This window comes from Schistosoma haematobium, chromosome 3 (assembly GCF_000699445.3).
Source record: "Schistosoma haematobium chromosome 3, whole genome shotgun sequence".
NCBI classification, from domain to species: Eukaryota; Metazoa; Platyhelminthes; class Trematoda; order Strigeidida; family Schistosomatidae; genus Schistosoma; species Schistosoma haematobium.
This window is the reverse complement of record NC_067198.1, coordinates 22,846,334-22,868,817: the sequence shown is the minus strand read 5'-3', so window position 1 is coordinate 22,868,817 and position 22,484 is coordinate 22,846,334. Positions and strand designations below refer to the sequence as shown.

The following is a 22,484-nucleotide window of genomic DNA, read 5'->3' as shown; positions in this document are numbered from 1 at the left end:
CTTTGTAAATTACGAAATACTATTTTCATCAACGTATTTATATAATACTACGTATAATATCAAAGGTTATTGAACAACTTAGTAGTAAGAAGTAGATAATAATAGTTAGAATTTTCACTAGTAAAATACACATTTCAGTAAACTCACCATGAAAAGCTTGATAATATAGTCTGATTTCTTGCATCTATTGACGACTAACTGACAAACTCTTATTTATCATATATAGTTATCTAAAACTCAACATATTGAGAGATATTAAACTTAAAATTCTAAATGATGAAATATTTCAATATAATCTTTGTTAAGTTATTACTAGTTTTGTTAGTTTTTCAGCAAATTTTTCCATTTTCAACAATTCCTATTGATCAACTTTAATTTATTTGTTCTATGCAACAAAAACCACAAGATATATTTGAAAAATTTACCCTCTTTATGATAATCTTAAATATGTCAAGCGTGTAATTATAAAAGAGATGTGTTATAATTATAAATAATTTACACCTCTTCTTCTCATTCTGATATTTTTCTTTTTTTTACCTGTTAATACAATTTAAGATAGTAAAAATCAGATTTACTTTGATTATGCCCGCGGAATTTCTATACTATTTAATACTAAGTCAATCAGTTTAACAGAATTTCGTTTCGTTGTTTGTTGTTACTTTGTGTTTTATTGAAACAAAAATGACAAAGCAGATAATAGCAAGCGCTTGTGTTAATATATATATGTTTATGAAGGATTAATAATTCAATATAGTTAAAATTCCATCTTTTTTTCTAAATTGAGCTAAATTAACAAACATATTTTTTCATCAAAGTTTGTTATACAACTAGTAAATGAAAACTTTCTTTGAAAAAATTACTTGAAACTCAACTGTTCAGACAAAACAACTACAAAAATTAATTTTATGGAATATAATACTCTTGATGATGCATACAAAAACTGAATTATTTTTGTTTGAACATTTTCCTAAATTTACTGACCTAAGATTACTAAATGAAACCATCAAATTTGTAAATACATGTTAAGAGAATGAGTAAAATGAAATAAACTAACGATAAAAATCATTTGATCAAAACTGAATGTTGAAATATTATTTTATTTGCAATTGAACATTGTTTTCGTTGCTTTTACTTTTTAATGAAGAGGCTATACAAGTGTTCATTAGTTTCCGTTGCTAATTTTCAATGATAGTAAGGGTTATCACAGAGTTCTATGTTTTCTAGCCTTGATATTACCTATAAAATATTCATAAATACTTTTATAGGTAGTACCTTGGACTTAAATAAATTAGTTGAAGGTTTAAACATTGCATTTTAATTTTAATTTTCGAAGTATCTCCAGTTTAAATAAAATTGTGTGTCACTCAAAGGTCTAGTATATTGACCTGGAATTAGTAAACGAGTTACTTATTTGTGTTTAGAGATATCACTCTACCTACTTTGATTTGTGTCGTCAGGCACTAGAAACAAATATTATGTAAAAAAGATCCAGCTCGAAGCCTTGTGTGCATTTGTGTACTTGGTAAATTATCCTTCATTGACATTACAATAACTGATTAATTTCATGAACACTAAGTAATGAGGCTTTTTATCATAGTTTTGACAAACGCATTATCTATTTAGTTCTTGTTAATTAATTGACCGTTAGGTGACTTTCGTGGTGCCTTATCACATAAAGCTTGTAACTTTTCTGGATGTTTTATCAGGCCTTAGGAAAGATTTCGGGAGATTAAAAGCGATAATCATATCATACATGAAATTACGATAAATTTAAATTTGTCACATGCTTACTGATATAATTTCTCTTTGAAAACTCATTTTGAAGATACCGGTTCAGAGACACCCATTCCTAACGCTTTCAACTTGTCGAGTGGTGCATACTTTTGGCTATATAACTCCCAGTGCAAAGGTCCAAAGGCCTCTCCATTAATAAGCTTGACAAACACAATGGTTTTGAATAATTCAGCTGAAGATGATCAATCAAGTTTGACAGAAAATTGTACTTCAAGTGTCTATCAAGATGATTTCGTGTCTTCTAGTGCTTCTTCTCGTGTTATTAATCCAGTAATACATTATCCTATATCCCCATTATCCTTGCCAGGATATCCATTCGTCGTTTTTGAAGATCCTGTTCAAAGAAGATATGATTTAGTTCATTGCTCAAAATTGCGTCGAGGTGACGGTAATGATGTGACTCCAAATTTAATGCGTTTGCGTTCTATGGGAGAAGAACTTGCTCATTTGAATAGAAATATCACAGCTCAAGGTGAGTTGATTGCTACAGGTGCAAGTTCAGTGCTTGATCAGCCAGATATGAATTTGGATTTTAAGGTGATTCAGGATCTTTCTGGGAGTATCTTCAATTCCAAAATAGTTGAACAGGCAAAACGCGAAAAAAACAAGTTGGCTAGCAAGTAAGTCTTATTATACTAGATTTCAGGAGTTAAATATTTTAAATCAAACATATTCATTGCTTTGAGTGAAGTAACAGGCGTCCACTTTTTATCATTTAACTATAGACATCATGATCAATAAATTGTCTATTTACTGCAGGTCGACATGAAAACATTCCCTGTTATTATACTCATTGAAAACATAGATCAAAAGAAAACAAATAATTCAAAAATATATTTTTCGATTATTCACATCACGGATTGACCTTGGTTTTACGATCATCAGGAAGCACAAGATATATATTTTATCATTTGGTTGTACATTTTCAGTAATGTCAATTCATGTTCCTATTGGGGATCAAACTAAAACCCGTCAAGTCTTTCAGTGAGCATTTAAACTTTAGCATCCAATGGTTTGTACATTTAACCTCAATCAATTTGAGACATTACGCAGCCATCATTCAGTGTCCACGGTGACGAATTACTTCATACTTGACGTGGTTGAACTTCACTAGCCATGGCTATTCACTAGAACTACTGTAATTACCTCATGAAACTAGCCGATATGAGTACACGATTCTTATCATTCTATAAAAGGTTTGTGGGGAATGTTAAGGTTTGGAGTTAACATGAACTGATCTTTGTTAGATATGTAAATCATTTGATGTCTGCTCAGTGGTCTAAAGGTTAAGTTCACACTGAAAGACGTGGAGGTTTTTAGTTCGATTCCCGATGGGGTCATAGATGGACATTGTTGAAAATTCCATACTACGATGAATTATATATCCATTCCTTCCTGATTTTCAACAGTTGTTTGACTAAAATCAGTCCTTGATATGCACCATAAGAATTAGCAATCTTCACAAATCTACTATCTGGTGAGAAGATTTTTAATGCATTTACTTCAACCAACTTGCTCATAGGTAAAATGGCTCAGAAACATAGAACTTCCTGTCAAAATGTATTAATTTCGCTGCTAAAAAGATCCAAAATTAATAAGTCACGCTGAAATAAGTGTCAACAATATTTATTGTAAAATGGAAAATTAAAGATATGATAATAAGATGGTGAATATGTCAGAGAAGATGAATAACTAACCTTTTGACTGTGATAGTAAACCTAAATCATGTAATTTGTGCTTATATCTTGGAAGTTGACTTGTTTCTTAGTAATTCATAACTACAATCAGTAATTTATTGACATTAATGTACATCACGAAGTGTTTACTTTTACAGTTTTTCAACGTCATTGCATTTTCGATAGATTCGAACGTCATTACAGACCGTACTTTCCATTAGTATTTAGGAATTCTGGTATTTTATTCTACGTTGATGTCTTGATTAGTGAGAATGTTATAGAGATGAAATCAGCGTTTTCGGTCAAAATTGTTTGAATGATTTAGATAATCTAACTACCGTTAGAGCCGTATACAAGAGTCTGTGGTGTAAGAAAAAAATCCCGGAACCTTTATGAAACTCCTATACTAGTAACATTCTTGTTTTGTTGTAGATATGGTTGGTCAAAAACATAAAAAAAATCATTTTAATGTAAAGGTAATCAAATGAATAGTTTTGGGGATAGACTCAGAAGTAACTCATATATATTTGATGTCTGTTCTTACTTAGTAAAGGTATTTTCAATATAGGGATTACGTAATCAGTGAAGTGCTTTATGTAATAAAAATTGTATCCTTTAATAACTTAAAGAATCGTTGGAAATTACGTTACCAGTGGCTAAGTGTTGATTATCTATTCTTAAATGTCTCGCGTTGGACGTTTCCTATGTTCACAATTACGTAAAGAAATAGTTAATTCAACAGATCAGTGAACTATCCTTACAATCTTTAAGAATTCTGATTAGAGTAGATAATTTTATGGTATAGAAACTAAAGCATTGTGGTTAAAATCGTTGAAACAGAAATCATATTCAAAATCTGTTTTTGATCAAAGACTGTAAAATAATTATTGTTATTGTTTAGATGTGTCAGAAAAATCTTCAATTCTTTAAGGTGCTTGTAGAACTGTTGTGACAAGAACACAAGTGGGGACAACCAGAGTATCTCGATAAAATATAAGAACCATACACTGTATACTTTGTTTGCAAATATCCATCAGCTGTCCTTCACATTCTGTTTGATTCTTCAAGTTCATAACTTCTTTATATTTTCCCTTTCATTCTATTCAACTCGATCTTCTTGGCCTTCTGATGCCAAGTTTTCCACTTCCTATATGTGTTATATGCTACTTATGTCTGCCTGAAATTATCAGAGGGTATTCATCATTTTACGTAATAAATCAGATCAATGACATGTGGATATGAAATATGTTAATTTCTAGTGTCATATCTGTAAATGAAAATTTAATGATTACATGCATACTATGAATCATAAGATTATAACTAAATTTCAAATTGATAGTTTTTAATATAATATTAAAATAAAGATATGTTGTTCAGGTGAATGCTTTCGATATAATATTGTATGGTTTGATACATATGTATTTAATACGCAGAATATTACATAAATTGTGAAAATCACCTTTTAACAGATATAATATATAGAAAAAAGGTCTTATCTGATTTATCAATACATCAAGTTGAGCTGTAACAAAGATTAGTGCAGAATAATGTGAATTCATTTTGTTTCGTCAGGTTCTCATCAGCTGCTTACAACCTAAAATATTTGAAAATCAGAGTTATTTCAGATATTGACATTGTCAATATTTAATTTGAACGGAAACATGCACACGTTTTCTGAGGAGACAGCAGTGATATCCAGTACGCGTTCCATTTCGTCCTATTTAAAACTCATCAGCTGGATGTAACTGCATCCCAGAGTTCATGTTCACTTCAGGACTCAAACCCAGTACCATTCGCATCAAACATCAATGGGAAGATTCAAATAAACAATACAAAATGAATTATAATCTCACTCTTATGAATAAGTAAGTGACCATCAGGACTCAGTAGCTAGGTGGATAACGCGATGATGATTGAAGTGGACGGTACTGGGTTCGAGTTTCGGTGTGAACACCAACTCTGGGATACAGGTAAGTCCATCTGACGAGTTCTTAATAGAAGGAAACGCTCGTCCTGGATTACATTGCTTGCCACTAACCATATTTGCATATAATGATTGTGTTAATTTATTTCGGTTATTTATTTACCTGACGAAGTGGCTTACATTAGGTCACGAAAAGTCGGAAATAAAATTTTCTACTCATTGCGATATAATAGAAAATATATTTATTATTAACTTTCTACCAGATGCTCAGTTTATTCAAAACTATCAAGTCCAACCTTGACACTGATATATATATCCTTTGTCAGCATATACAACATGTAACATAATCTATGTTTTATATAGTAGTAATTCACAGAAACTAATATACGCAACCAAAGTGTAATATATTCCTGTGAACTACAAATTAATTATTTCCAGATTACAAGTGTGAAGGTATTTCAGCATCATTTATCTATTTTTCCAAACTTTGGTGGATGGGCACCAGATAATAATTTAAGCTAGTTTCCTTATTCAAACTCAAAATATCTCCTTTTCTATCAATTCTTGATTTCTTAATTATTAGGTTCCCTTTCTTTATACATAATTATTTGTTATATTCTTCATAGTTTTTAGTATGAATTTGTCATCTAGATTTTAGTGTTATTCTCATGTTATAATTGAAGGCTTTGAGTCTTATACAAGTGTGGAAGTTACTTGTTGAAAAGCGACTCCCACTAAGTATTTCAATATAAAATTCTACAAAATAAATTTCTATCAGTTAATTACTTTATACTGGATTTGTCTGATCAATCTGACTAGCAGTATTAAGTATGCATTGTTTCCATCAATAAGGTCTTCAATAGTTTATTCGAAAGGATTTTATAAAAAACAATATCATGGGAAATTTTATAGCGATTATCTTTTTAAGCCATAAATGATATCACGGAAACTATCACGTTGATAATTTGGTCATTGTAAATTATTGTCTTATTTGATTATTATTAAAAAGAATTTTGTATTCATTTTTCTATTGATAATTCAATGACCATCTTATTTGTCTTTATCTTTATCTACATTTATTCATTGAAATCATGACTCACGAATTCGATAATAATCTTTTGACTGGAATATATTCATTGTTTTACTCCTTTCACCATTCATGTAATTTAGTATCGTTTTGTTAGAGTTCCCTTAGTACGTATATATATATATATATATATATATATATATTTGTGTGCCCATTGACGAACTGTTCGTTTACAAATAAACTCAATGATGAAAGAACAATATAATGGCACTAATCTTAGAGTAATCTAATTAGAACTTTGTGTGAAAGAAACGAGTATTGAGATATTCATCAGGAAAATAATTAATGCTAATCTCTTCGGATATTCTATTACGTAATTTGTCGAAATTCGATCACATTCACGCTAATTCTGTTTTCTTCAATTTATATAATAGTTCCTATTGTCTTATAACACGTAGTCATATGGAGTATAACAGTGAATTTATTGGTTGACTGAAAAATGAATATGTAACAATACTGTTTCATTATAAAATTTATTTATTTTAATTAACAAAACATTTAATAAGAAAGATTTACTTTTTTTGCTGATTTGTGTTGTCTTTATCAATTTATTCATTAGATTTCAAACAGTTATTTGCTGGTCACAGTTTGTATATTTATTCGGCCACATGACATATTTCTTTACTATAACGATAACTTTTTGGTTGACAGTGGATTATGAAATGGTCAGTTGCAATAGAATAATCAGTGTTACAATGTTATTAGTTGATGTAGTCGCGCTTACTACTTTGCAATGTGCTTCATAAAATACTTCACTATGGTTCAAAATGTCAATAATGCTTAGTAATTATTAGCTTTGCTTTCACAAAAATTACGAGGGGGTTGTAAACGACAGAGGCAGTAATTGGTTGAAAACCATGAAAGTCACTGATGGTTCAATTTCAGTCAAGTAATAATTGTCAGAGTTAACTGGAAATCACTAGATTTCATGTTAAGATTTCTACTGCTGGCTTTCAGATGTGAAGTTTATGTTACACTACAATCCCTCAGTTATCCACTATTTACAAGAAGCATTTCTGCCTTCATTTACAACAAAGCACATCATATCTGAATATTCTCACTACTATAGGCCACACTTTTTTGACGAACTCAAAGAATAAAGGGGAAGAATCTAATAATACGGCAATTTTTCTGATGACTTTTGATTTTTCATAGAATTATCAGGGTGTGCAGTAAACATGAAGTGGGTTAAGTAAGCATTAAGTAAGTATTAAGTTGAGGCGTTAACGACATCATTAACAAACAAAATTTATCATATTTTCATTGACAAAAATAGATAATACCAAAGTTGTTTATAAAGGTTTTGATAAGTTGAAGGCTACTAACTGTTGTCTTTTTTCACAAAAAGTGTAATCAAGCTCATATCAACAAAATACAGAATTCTACAGTATAAAATATACATGTACATAAATTTCTTCACATCAACATTTTTCAAAAGCGATGTACTTATGTTATACTTTTATCATTTCATTAAATTAAAGCTATCAACATCGTGAAATGTTGATAAGTTAGTTAAATTCTAGTAGTCTTGTATTCTGTGAGATAGATGGCTCGATCAAAAGTATTCATTTGGACTTCTTATCATCACCTTTATGATTGAAAATTATTATCATGACAAAATATAACTTACTAATAACGTTTCAATGTATTGGCATTCAACAAATTATTATGAATAAAAATGACAAACTTTTGTATAATTTAATTAAATAACCTAAAAAGTAAAAACAATAATCTTTATCATATATCAGTGGGATTAGATATAATCAAACCATGAGATGATAATTTAAAATTTCCCAATAGTTATATTTAATTTTTCTTAATAAACCATTTCTACTGTAGACGAATCGATGAAATACTCATTTACATCACATACTACCTGTATGTGCATAAATATTTTATTAAAATAAATGGGTGGTTATCATTTTTCTTTATGAAAGATTAATATTCTTACTAAACGGATCGCAAGAGATTTCAACCTCTTACTCCTCCCAAGTTACCCTTAAACGTATTGAGTTATTGTGCGTTGTGAATGGACGACTCAGAACTCTAGACCCAGGTTTCGTGCTATTTTAAACTGTTCAGCATGATATTAGTAAAGACTTGATGGAACTGATCCTCCCTGATAAATTTGACTTCGTATCGTTCAGTTCCACCGTCAGAGATATCACAATAAATCTATTTGGGCCACGACTAACCTCTTGCAGCACTGATACATTTGCAAGTGATTGGTTAATGATTAGTGACCACTGTTACGTTTGCCTCGTATTTTTATCGATAAAGTTATGAATATCTCAATCCTACAGGACATTACAGCATGATCAATAGAACTTGATCTGCAAAAAGGATTAGACATGCATGACATTGGTCAGTACTCAGTAATCAGTAAGTAGTATATCCTCAAACGTGATAAAAAAACTCATATTTAACCGAAAATTTCATTATTTAATGTAATCTCTTATTTCAGTTGAAACATAAATTTTTAATACACTACTGAAAAATCAATTTTTAGTACACAACACTAATTTAACATATCGTTTGATACTTTAACTATTTAATTACGTCTATTCATAAGTACAGATTTCTTAGGGTTACGACAAACAAATAATAAGACATAGAAAACACCAAGTTCGAATAAGCTTTCTCTTATGGGAAATGTATTTAAATGTCCTAAAAGAATCAAAGCTATGAATGACAATTCAATTATAGATGTGATAAGAGTATTAGGCTAAAAAGTAACGCATGAATTTGTACTTTTCCTCTATAAAAAAATTGAATTCATGAATGAATATTTTTCTGAGTTAAATTTTGAATGAATTAGACTCCAACTTAAAAACTTTTCCGAGATGGTTTATTCTAATAATAAAAGTAAACTGTTCAAGAACTGTTTGGGACTGGCAAAACTGCATAGTATAAAATGTCTTGAGCTATCTGTAGTAAAATATATTCATATAAGTCCATGAAAAATATAAATTTTTGTGATTGGATATTATTTATTTGATACCACTTATTTTTAAAATCACAATTTACAAAAGGTTCACAAAACGTTCTGTAAATTGGATTTTTAAGTGTATGTATTTCTTTTCAGAATTTGTCGTCTTAAAAAGAAAGCGTTTCACGAAGCCAATAAAATTAAATATCTTGGATTGGAGATTGAGTACAGTAAGTTGAATACTAACCTAATTAATATTCTTTATTTTATATTTCTTTCTTCTACTGAACAAAATTAAATTCGGTCATAATAAAAATGTTGCTTTTATATCATCTAATAGATATTGACAACCTTAACTGTTTAGAAAATGGATTTGCAGCTATCGTCTATAGGTAAAAAGAAATTTACTGTAGACAATCATTTTTGAAGTTTTATGGATTTAATAATGCAATTGTACTAAATCATGACTTTTAAATTTCATTTCATTTTACTTTACTGTTGATAAACAGGTTTGAAATCACTGTACGAGATGATTTTTTAACAAAATAAGTGCAATCTTTTTTATCAAGTTAACAACAAATCTTGGGTTTTTAGAATACTGAATTAAGAATTATATTAACACAAAATAAAATATTAAAAAAACGAAATTTAGACAACTAAATATTGGTAGATGCATTTTGTCAAAGATTGAGAGCAATGGAGGCATTGTTGTAAATCAAGGAACATGGAGCAAATGTTTAATCTGAATATGGAGTTTCTCATCTGTGCTCACTTGTAACACAAAAAAATTTGAGATAAAACCTGTGTAACACTTTTACAAGACAGAACCATGAAGGTTTAAATACCTTTCTATGTTGCATATCGTTGTTTATGAACCACGACAGTGAATGGAAATTGTTTCCAAAAGATCAGTTAGTATAAGTGAAAATATACGCACATTCGAATCTCCTAACCTATATAATAAGCCTCTCAAATAATCATGACAGATGTTCAGAAATCTACTGTTAAACGTTGCTGATATAATGTACACTTTAACTATTGCCACGACAGCAGTTGAACTGGTACTTAACCTTAAATCTACTAGTCGATCCTTACTTTGAGAATTGTTTGTAAATATTCCCGTTTAGTATTTGAGCATATATCACTTAGGCGGTGAACATGTTACAGATAGTTGAGGGATAAAATGTAATACTTAATTAGTTAATTTTTAATTTACAACTGTTATGTAGAAGAGAATTTAAACAATCATAATGTTTTGGCATCTATAAATTGCACTATAAAAATTCATTTGTTGATGACAAATGTATTTTCGGATTCATTTGATAACCTCACTTTATGATGAAATGCATATGAGTTATTTCAAAACATAACACAGCTGGTTGATGTTCTTGATTTAAGTTATTTAAGCTACTTGATGACTTACAGGCGAAGTGATAGGAAATAAATAACTGATTAGGCCACTGAAAAGTACATTTGAAATCAACTTCTATCATAACTTGGAAGACTCTCATGGTTTACCTAAATCCATTATCGATGCATCATATATACTGAGTAGTTTTTAAATTTCAATTGCAAGATTCTATTTTTATTACAGTTGAGTAATTAGCAAATTAACATCAATACATCCATTGAGAAACATTATAATGATTAAGTATACATAGGAACTAATGGCGATTTCGGATTACTGATATTTTGAGACATCTAAGATATAAACACAATATTTAAAAAGAGAGGATCTTTTCGTTATATTTTGAAGTGTATACTATAATCGGATCGACTGCTTAACTCATTTACAAGAGCATTTCTTAATTCACTTGAAAAAAATTAATTTTATTGTTAATTTGCACATGATTTTCTGTTATTTTATTTTGATACCATCACCACAAATATACTTTTACGTAGACCAAAATGTTTACTGATACGTACTGATTAAGAACAAATTCGTAGCTTTTTCCATGAAAAAATTGTTTTGCCCTAAGATTAGATATATCTCCTGTAAATGTAACGAAGATGAATTATATAGTAAAGTTTGAACAAAATTGTAAACATGAAACTTTGAAGCAGTCAAAATGACTATAATAAGTAAAACTATTCAATACTTTCATGTTACAACTTTGTGTCTTATATGGAATTAATTGTTGATTATATTTTAGCATCAAATTAATTCACTATTCAAAGTATATGTACTGAGACGATAAATAATGTTCTATTCAACAGTTTACTAGTATTTTCTGTGACTAACAATTCAAACATCTTTCAAAATAACAATAATAAAATAAACGTTTTTGGAAACAGGAAAAGATTGTGCTCTTTTCTAATGTGAATCAAATATAGCACCAACATTCTGAGTTACTTGCTTACACAACTTATGTAAAATCCACAATAGTGGATATTATCGAACTTTCTTAGTTTTTAAATCCCGAAATGATATTGCCTAGACCTTTGTTGGAAATTCGAAAGTACTAGACAGCTGTTTTGTCCTAATATGAGGCTCCCTAATCAATACTCGAAAAGACCCCACCATAAGGAATCGAACCCATAACCTTCGGCTTCATCACTGAGCGCTAACCGAACCGATTATTGAACCGATATTTAGTAGTCTTAATACCCAACTTCAATCATTTTGCAGTATTATGCAATCCTCATACATTACCTGAGGTTGAATTCCATACATAACGGCTTCTCACTAGAACTGTAGGAGGGGCATCTTTAACGTACTTACTTGTGAGGTAATGATTATTATTGCTACAAGATTTTGTGCTGATCATACAATTTTCACAACTCGTAAATCACTAAATAATGTTAGTTATACCACCATCTAGGTTTATTTAAAAAAGCGTCTTGATAAAATCGCAACAATTGAAGCAGTAGAAGCATTAGCAACACAATGTTCTTCATACTTTACGATAATTGATACATATATTAATCTTTTTTAAATTAGGTGTATTGTATGATAAGGTTAATCAAAAAATGTTTAGATAGTTAATGAGTTAACTTGTATGTCACCAGCAAACCACACAAGTTTACACAAGAATGAATATAAAACAAATATATGTGGACAAAGTGATATCAATAAGATAACTAAAACAATTTTGCAATATATGCTAACGCTTAAAATACTCCTTGAAAATAATATAATGAATAAATAAACGGTCGATTAATCAAAATAACCACTTGTTCATTTCAATTTTATATTGAAATTAAACATAAACAACAAATCAAAACAATAATTGGAACAACATTGATAGTGCTAAAATGGAAACACTTGTATTTTTGAATTAGATATTTATAAGACAACATGAGCCAACCAAATATTTGTAATACATATACATTTGTTACTAATATTGGACAATCTAGGTTTTTTTCTCTTGAACATAAATCTTGAGTCCAATACTGGCTATCGTATTTATTGATTATATATATATATATATATATATATATATATATATATATATTATTCATCTGTTGTATATTTTCAAAACCAAAGAGGATGTTTTGTGTTGTGCTGCTGTTTCTTCATTGTATTTTTAGTGAAGTGAAATTAAAACCTTTGTTTAGTTTAAAATTTTGGCGTTTTCACTGTTTGTATATAGGTATATGTTTATTGAATTACCATCTGAGCAAACTAAGCTAATGAAATTCTGAATTTAAAGTACAGGCTTGCGAACTATAATTACTGTTCGATGGATTTTTATATCATGATATTTTTGATATTATAATATTGACTCGGTTTTTCAAGACACGTAATATGATGCCTTACATTTATGATAGTTAGTTCATTGTTTTAACTTGTTTAAGCAAGAGAATGAGTTCTGTACTGAGAATATAACATTTTAATTGTTACATATTTATAACTAGACTGTTGTACGATCTTCATCGAAAAGCAAAAAATGAAAACAATTATACATTCATCCCGACTTATTCAACTCAGTGGTAAATCTATGGGTTCATATCATTCAAACAAGATATTTCAACTCACTATAATTTAATTCACTTTCGATGGCATGAGATACTCATAAAACAATAGTTTGTTCTTTTAAACTGAAAACCTGACTATTATTAAATATCGTTTTTATCAAACAAGTCTGAATACCTCACATGACTAAACCATGTTGTATCTAAGCTGCAAATGAATAAATAAAGACATAATCAACTATCACCAAAATCGTGAAGAACTGCTATGAATACCGTAATTAAAACAAATGTGGTGACTAGAATTTTATTGTTAACCAGGCGTTTTATAGTACTCATAGTCATGAACGTTTTAAATCATTCGCTATAGGGGAATCTCAATTTCAAGGGCTCTAATATCAACATAATATTATTAAAGAGTAAAGCAGATGCTGATCGTACTGAGAGAATATTTCAGTAGATGAAAATACACATTGCTAAGATATTCAATTGTATTACCATTAGGGTATTCAGGTGGATTCTAACTACTGTTTAATGATTTTTCAACGTGGATTGGATCGAAAGCTGGATATTTATCATTTCAGAAATATTGCTTAGTGACATCAAAGAAACTTTGGCCAAAAATGATTACATTTTATTATGTGTGTATGTAAATAATTGAGTTTAGAATATTATCCTCGGTTTTAGGGAGAATTCAGTTGCAAACGTATATTTAGTCATATGGAACAAGATCTGATCTAGTATTGGTAATTAAGCCCAAAGTCAAAAAGCCATAAAAAGATCGTGATCTAAATTTTTGAAGAAGTGCGAATAATTTCGTACAAATTTAAGGGAGCTTAATTTATATTTTAAAATATAAGCGTTACAGTGAGAGGTGATGTTAAGCGTTTACAATGTGAAATCCTATCCGCACTGTTTTTTGTCTACAAACGGACTAGACGATTATGAATAATTTAGATACATTATATAGTGATCACCTTCTGTCATAATTCGTGGCTTTCTTGAAAGAATATATCAGGTTTAGTTCACCACTTTAAACGAGTTAAAAATGAACATACTTCATTCTTTTACCTGAAGAATACGTTTACGAATCTGAATGACTGTCCAGCTCCTACATTTTTAAATCCTGATAAGTGTTTTGTTTTCATACGACCATGGACAAGCAGACTAGTGATATATTTCCAAATTTCACATTTTACTACTTAATTATGACAAGTAGTATAATTATTCAGCAAAATATTTCGAGGTCTCAATCGTTGAATAAAAAACATAATCTTACTGCGTATCAGTCAAATCTCCCAAATATACTTGAGTTTCACATATTCCGTCTCATTTAGATGACAGTCGAACAAGTATTGCTAATAGTTATACAAATAACAGCACATTTTAATATCAGTTTGTGGTTTGCTCTTGTTATGTCTAGCTATGCAGTCTATTTTATTGTTGTCAGCGACTAATACGTTGTCTTGATTGGTTTAATGCTTTTCATGCATGAGTATAAATATAATTATATATCAGAGTAATGTCTGACGAAGATCTGATCGAAAATAATAGTGATCACTTTTGTATGTTATTTTAATAGAATTATTATGGGAATTTTTGTCGTATTTTAATGATAATTCTGTATAACTGTAAGTTTTTTCCAATCAATAACATAGCTATTAGGTTTTTTCTGTTTATTGCTCGCTTGGTTCATTGAATTATTGTCACTTAATATCAACGTATCGTAACTACTCGGACCTTATTTTTGAATACTATTTACTCATCATATTATTATTTAAAGATATTAATGTAATGAAGGCGCCATAAGTTAAATATCCCGCTAAGTAAACACAAAGCTTAAAATGAAGCAGTTTTATTTGCTAACAAAACTTATATTACTATGAACATCAATTAGTCCATTTTTCAGCTACCTGGAGATTTAGTCATTATATAGGCTATGTAAAATCACAAAATATCAGTTGTAAACTAAATATTAAAGTATGTGGGAAGGTCTACAAAAATGTTTTCAATTAGTGGTTTTTATTAGTGAAATAGCAAACGTATTGTAGTTTGTTGGTACTGAATAATTATCCATTTCTAATATATATATATAATTAAAACTTTGACGAATAATGAAAATACTTGTGTTTTGTATTATGTAACTGGCAACAATTGCATTATTTTATGTACATGTGAAAGATTGACGGCTAGTCGATAACCTTCATTTTTATACTTGAATAATCGTTTGTTATCTGATGAATAGCCTCTTTATAACATTTTAGTAAAGTGTTATGTATGTAAGTTATAGTTCTGATACCTGAATATCGATTTTCATTATCCATCAGTTGACCAATCGTTCTGGTTCAATCATTTATTTAATAAGCGACTTGTTGTTTCAATAATCTTAAACATTATAACGCTTTATCTACAAATTTGGCTGTCGTAATGATAACAGATGACTCTCCAATAAACTGATAAATGAAACTGATACTGAAAAGTGGGAATTCTAAATATTTTCGTAATATACAGGGCTACCCCTTGAAGTGAGATTTTAACAATTGGCAAGAATGTATTTATATTTGTTGTCTGATATTTAAATAGAATAATATTTAATTCGTAAGTATATTTTGATAAAAGCGTTTACTAAAAATTAATCATCTGTTTACATTTTTTATTAGAGATAGAATGGGTAATTTAAAAGGGCTATTTTTGTTGTGCGAAAATGCTAGCCATGACTGTTTCTGTCACATTTCCGTGAGAAGTAAACATATTATCAATTTAATGCCAAACTTAAATTTGTATTCGTTTCCCGAAAAACAATCCTACTGATTTAATTAGCTAGCTGTTCTCCTTTAATGTATACGCTACAATCGTGAAAATTAAACAATTATAATTGTCTACTAAATAAATAAATATCTGAGTACTCCTAACACCATAGGTGTCAAACGATGCTTACCTAGATTACTTATTATCGATTTCTTTAAACTCAGATATATGGATCGACTTAGGTTAGACATTGACACCGTTGAATGCCGGTTCAGTGGTCTGGAGGCCAAGCGTCTGCGCGAGAAACTGGAGGTCCTGGGTTTTAGTCCTGCATGCAAGGTTGTGGATGCGCACTGTTGAGGAGTAGCATACTAGGACGAAATGGCCGCCTAATACTTCCAGGTTTTCAACAGTGGTCCAGCTTAGATCGACACATGAATTGAACTATTAAAAGACACGTGAATGTCAAGATAGGGCCTACTGTCTTTAAAATGCTTACTTTGCAGCGGCACTGGATAACAAATACAATATATGACTCAAATTTAGACGGCAAAAACTCAGTATATAGACATAAAATAATGGTATAGAAGTGAAAATATTCAACAATTGGAGGGTCAGTATTAATTCTATGTGTTTTCTTTTACAAAAATTATGATGTGAAATATGGCAGTCAAAAATTAATAATTTAGGTCAAAAAGTTAGATGTTTATTTATCAGACCCCCAAACAAAATTGTAATGAATAGGTTTTTTACGAACTATATAGCAGCTTAAAATCTACACTTTAATCTTAATCCTTTATTGTCATTTACAATCAAAGTAATAAATATTTTGTCTGACATCGCAAACATTTTACCGGACTCTATATTGAACCAATGCTGATATCAAAAATGTGTTTTATTCTGTTTGTTTCTCAGATGAATTGGCTTCAGTCATAGTAAAAATAAAAGAATTGATTACAAAAGCTCTGAAAAATAATTTACCATCAGAAAATTTACGTTATGAATTAGCGAATCAGCAACACTTTTATATGTCTGAAAATCAATTGAATAAGGTAGACTTATCATCAACATCATCAAGTCACACTGGATCGATAGCATTGACACAATCTACCGTAAAACTTTTTCCAAATATTTCGGGATCAGTGTTTAAACAAGCTTTAGTATTCTATGAAACAACACATGGTACGTTCAGTATTGCTGTTAAGAAAAATGAACTTATCTGTTTTTTAAAAATCATTTCATAAAATGTTCTATTTTAAAATTTCTATTCGAATTAACTAATGTTTTAAAAGTTTATTTAACTTGGTTTAATCAGTTGTTGTTAAAGATTGTGAATATAGAGATATAAAGTTTAGAGACGGTATAAAAATGTGAAAAAGCAGTAATCATCTGTATTTTAACTGAAAGATATTTGTATAAGAGCATCATACTATCGATTTATAAATAACTTACACTAACGCATGTTTTTAAACATTCACTAAAACCGAGGAGAAGGATCTTTTTAGAAGAAAATGTAAAGCGAAAAAAGTGTTGGACGAAACTGAATTTCGTTCATTTGTTTAGGTTAATGACTATTTCGTTCACTAATGACCTGCTACAAAATACAGCATATATGACTATTTTTGTTGAAATAACTTAATTTCATTGCTGCTATATGAAACCTTTTGAAATGTGTGATTACTTTATGATTATATTTTTAAATGAAGATAATGGATATAACAGTCACTGGCTTTATTCATTTCCCTGCTACTTTGCAAATGTTTTATTTGATGTACATAGACACGTAGTAGAGTGCATATATCCATCTAAAAACTATTAACTGGATAGTTTACTGTGATATGTCATTGTTGACATACTGACTAGTAGCCTAATAGCAAATCATCATTAGTGTTTAGTTGCGTTTAGAAAACAACCTGAATTTCAACATTTAAAATATGACCAGATTAAGGGTATCTTTTAACCGAAATAATTTGACAACAGTTCTTTAAACTGTAACTTTAGGAAATCAACATGACTTTCTGAATAAGATTTTGATTTTATATAATTATGTTATTATTTTCTGTTTTCATCTTTCGTATAAAAAAGTTACCCGGACAGCTGAAAGAATGGATATATTAGTCGATGAAGTCATTCAAAATTATTCATTCTCCTGTTCTTTATCTTCTGGTAGAACTGACTCATTTGAACGTGATAGTCAATCTTTTACATCAAATAGAAAATACTATACTCCTTTACTGCAAGCATTGACAAATGCAAACATGTATTACAACAATCACGATGAGGATAAGTCATCGGATACTAAAAATTCAAATGTTATCTTTCACGAAACACCAGAAATGAACAAAGCAAACGATATTCCACAAGATACACAACAACAATGTCCATCAACATCTAAATCAAATTATCCAAGACCACCACCAGAATTTAAACTAATTTATGAATGACAAAATCATTGGCATCAAAGAAACTATTAATTAACGAAGTAATTCTCATTCAATCCCTTCTATCTTCACAACTAAATTTGTTTAATAAGTAAAACTTATACCTTGAACTAACTAAGCTGAAGTGTTTTGTCACTTTTTTATTCTTAAATAAATAGTCATTTTATTGTATGGAGGTATAACTAAACACTGATAAAAAAACTGTGATAATGTGTTTTTGTTTTGAATATAATAGATAATCTATTGTTCATTCTATGTTTATATTTCATTTTATACTGTTGTTCTGAAATACTCATCTTTCTATATCATTTCACCATGTTATCATTCTATACTTTATATGCTTATTCAGCATACATATAAGCATTCATACGTTATACCAAATGTTAATATTTTCATTTGAAAATCATCATACTACTAACAATAATTATGTAATAAACGATGTTAACAAGATTTATAAATTTATTATTATTATTTTAAACAATTTATTTCACCTTTCATAATCATTATTCTTTTTCTCATTTACAAATTATTAATGTTAATATATTTATCTCCCCCTTTTATAAAGAAACAAAAAAAAACACAACAGAAACTACTTGATTCATTTCATGTCTTTGTGTGCATAATAGTAAGAAGTGTATCTTGATAATAAATAATATTATTAGTTGTAGCAGTGATATTTTTATCATTATTATTTACATTATTATTATTTGTAGTAGAAGTGCGGGTTGTAGCAGTAATGGTGACACGTTGAATTAGTGCGGTTGTGAAATATGTATATAAGTGATACATTTGATGAACATTCCAATACAAGTTTATGCTACATCTAGTAAACAAATTAAAAATGATGATAATAATAATATGTGTGTAAATTAATTCAACTTGTTAATATAAAAAAACTACTTTTCTCTTGTTAAACAGTGTTGCTATTCACGTTTATCAATGTGTCTAGTTTTCGACTATTACTCAATTAATCTACCAAGTTGTAAATTCACTGTCTTGCAGTCGTTAAATTAATTATTCATTTGTCCTATATCTCCACATAGAGACATTTTAAATTTACTGTTAATACTTATATGGATCTTATCACTAAAGTAATATGTCCAAGATATTATGTCTGTTCGACACTCTGCAAAGAAAATAGACAAATATAGTTTTTAGCAGTAAGAACTTCGTCAATATGGATAATTGAATTGTGTGTTCTAAAGGATATAGTTATTTGAGCGTAATAAAAGTCTTGATAGTTTCCATCGTTAATTTTTGAAATTTATTTATATTGATAAGTTATTGAGAAGTGTATAGTACAGATAACACAGAAAGATAACTACTATAATGAAATATGTTATTTGATGTATTCAGTCCAAGCAATTGTGAGTGAAACTAAATGTGTTTCTTTGATGTATAAATGATCTTCAGATAACAACTAAGTAATAAATTTATCATGATGTTACAATTTGCTTGCAAAGAAATGTATCCATAAACCGTCAACTGCATATTCAGTTAAATCAGTTTGTAAGATCTAAAACACGTGGTATATATTTGTAAAATAGATGTGTAGACTTCGCAACAAACGATAACCACAAATTCGAAAGTATTATTCAGTGAGTTTTAGTTTGAAAAAGTGTTAGATGGTGAATTATGAATATGTACTATCTACCATCATTCAAGTGCAGAGGGATTTATAGATATTGTAGAAACATCATAGTTTAAATCATATGCTACCAAGTTATTAGCTATAAAATGCAACACATGCGATTCTAGTAAGAAGCCTTTACGAGTTAAATTCAACCATATTCGCCGTGAAACAATCCACATCAGGTATTGGATGAGGATTGTACAATATAGCGAATTGATTAAAGTTAGATACTAACACTACTGAATGCCGGACCAATGATCAATTTTGTTAGCGTTCATTAACGAGACTGAAGGTCGTGGGTTCGACTCCCTGTGGTAAGGTTATGAACAAGCGTTGTCGAGGAGTCCCATATTAAGACGGAACAGCGGTCTAGTAATTCCAGGTTTTCAAAAGTGGCCTCGATGGAATCTATTATATCAGTTTTAAAAATACGTGAAATCTAATATAATAATGGAGTGTTTGAACTGAATCATAACAAAACGACAGGGGTGAGCTAGTTATAAAAAGTAGATTGTTTTACAAGTCAATAATGAAGAAGTAGTAAATAGAAATACTAAATTCTCTAACAATTAGCTCATTGTACTTTCTGTTTCAGGTGCAGTATACAGTTAGAACATTAATACTGTGTTTCCACTTTGTTTATTTTAGACCAATCAAAGCATTGAATTTAAATATGAATCTTCAGTATAAAATATTTATAAGAAATACTGTTCAAGTCATTTGAAATTATTATGGGTCATTTTGAAATGGATATTGCATACACTTTTGTTTATAACACTGTTTATGCGTTTATGTTTTATAGTTAACAGTGAATTTATATTCATAAATGAGGTAATGATTCTAATGAACGAGTAATAATAACAAGATGTCTTCATTGTAAAAAATTCTTGATAAATACTATGTTGAAAATCCAAACTATGCTCAGTACAAAGAGAAATAAATAGTTTCTTCATGTAAAGTCACATTATGGTTAGACGAAGATTATGATTAACATGTTGTAGAATAGACATCGCTTGTCTAGTTCCTAAACTTTTGAATTAATATTCAACCATTATTTCCAGCGGAATATTTTCTGGGGTCTCTATCACTTATACCATCTATATTTCTGATTTGACTGATGAAAATGGAATCAAAAGTGACAACAGGATTACTTGTCGTAATTGACTGCTAATATTTATCAAGGTAGTCATTAGAAAATACTGAACACAAAACGTTAGTCTACTGAATTTGAACGTAACAGCTATCAAAGATATATTCGTACCTATAGAATACCAATCTGACACACCGGACCTTATTCGTCACTTGATTGTTGAATTTTAAAAAAATTGACGATTTCTAATATTTTATCGCTACACTATCTGTTAAATTAATCAAAAATTATGAGATAAACTGGGTGTATTGATTTCAAACTTTAGGTTGTCGCTTTTAATCGTACCCATTCTACCTCAATTTCGACAGCTTAGGTAGTGTATCCAGCTTTCATAATCAAAATTCGGAGCTAAGAACTGAATACATGACTCAGAATATGTTAGATGCCTTATATTGTTATTATGAACATGATAAAAAAATTTAATACTAAACAATACCTCAATTTACTCACCGTCTATGGAAACTGAAATAGTTTCGAAATAATAGAAAATAGTTGTAATTCAGGGTGAGGATTTCGAGGGCATTTTGTTTCTGCCAGAGGTGAAAACTAACATGAAAACATTGACTATACACCTATGGATAACAATCAACTAAATTCTTGGTCAACAGAATAAGCAGCTAATCAATTGTGGAGGCATTCTAATAATTCGTTAACAAATTCTTTGCTGATGAAGTCATGAAGGAACGTAATGAAAGCTTCACAGTTAAGCCACCCAGCTCAGAGAGCAAAACGACTTCAAAATGAAATATTTTCAGTTATCTTTCCTAAACTGTTAGAAACTGACTTGATATTACGGATTCTCGATAACTAATTTAGTTATACGATACCTGATGTCATACACTTCGATGACTGGCTATATTTCTCAGAATAGCCGATGTACTATCAATATTAATATTATTAACTTTTTACATAAATCATAATATTAGTTAATAAATATCACTTTCTGCCAGTCCGATAATTTCAAATTTATCTGCTGACCGGATATTCAAAATGACACATCACACTGTAATTTTTCAGATGTTTTTGATCAGTTGTGAATTTGTGGTTGGTGTATTGATAAAACTTTAACTTTAGTCTTACTTTCTTCTTTGCCGCAAACGAGATAAATTCTTGTTTCGTTATTCAGAAGCAAGTAACATAGTTGTGTTCTTAGTCATAACAAAGTAGCAGTACCAGAATTTTTTCGTAAC

The 22,484-nt window shown here is 29.5% G+C and overlaps 1 protein-coding gene across 2 annotated transcripts in view; it reads left to right on the top strand.

Annotated features, from left to right (window-relative positions):
* The window catches only part of MS3_00005277 (uncharacterized protein), a 44,861-nt gene extending 25,145 nt beyond the window's left edge, over positions 1-19,716 (top strand). The window contains exons 5-8 of one of the 2 annotated variants that reach the window (XM_012942747.3): positions 1,826-2,414; positions 9,567-9,640; positions 16,986-17,252; positions 18,156-19,716. In XM_012942747.3, the coding sequence (XP_012798201.2) occupies positions 1,826-2,414; positions 9,567-9,640; positions 16,986-17,252; positions 18,156-18,514 (1,289 nt within the window). In that variant the 3' untranslated portion in view covers positions 18,515-19,716. Of the gene's footprint in view, positions 1-1,825; positions 9,641-16,985; positions 17,253-18,155 lie in introns of both variants that reach the window. The other variant, XM_051213307.1, reaches the window with a different exon arrangement.
* Positions 19,717-22,484: the final 2,768 nt, after the last annotated feature.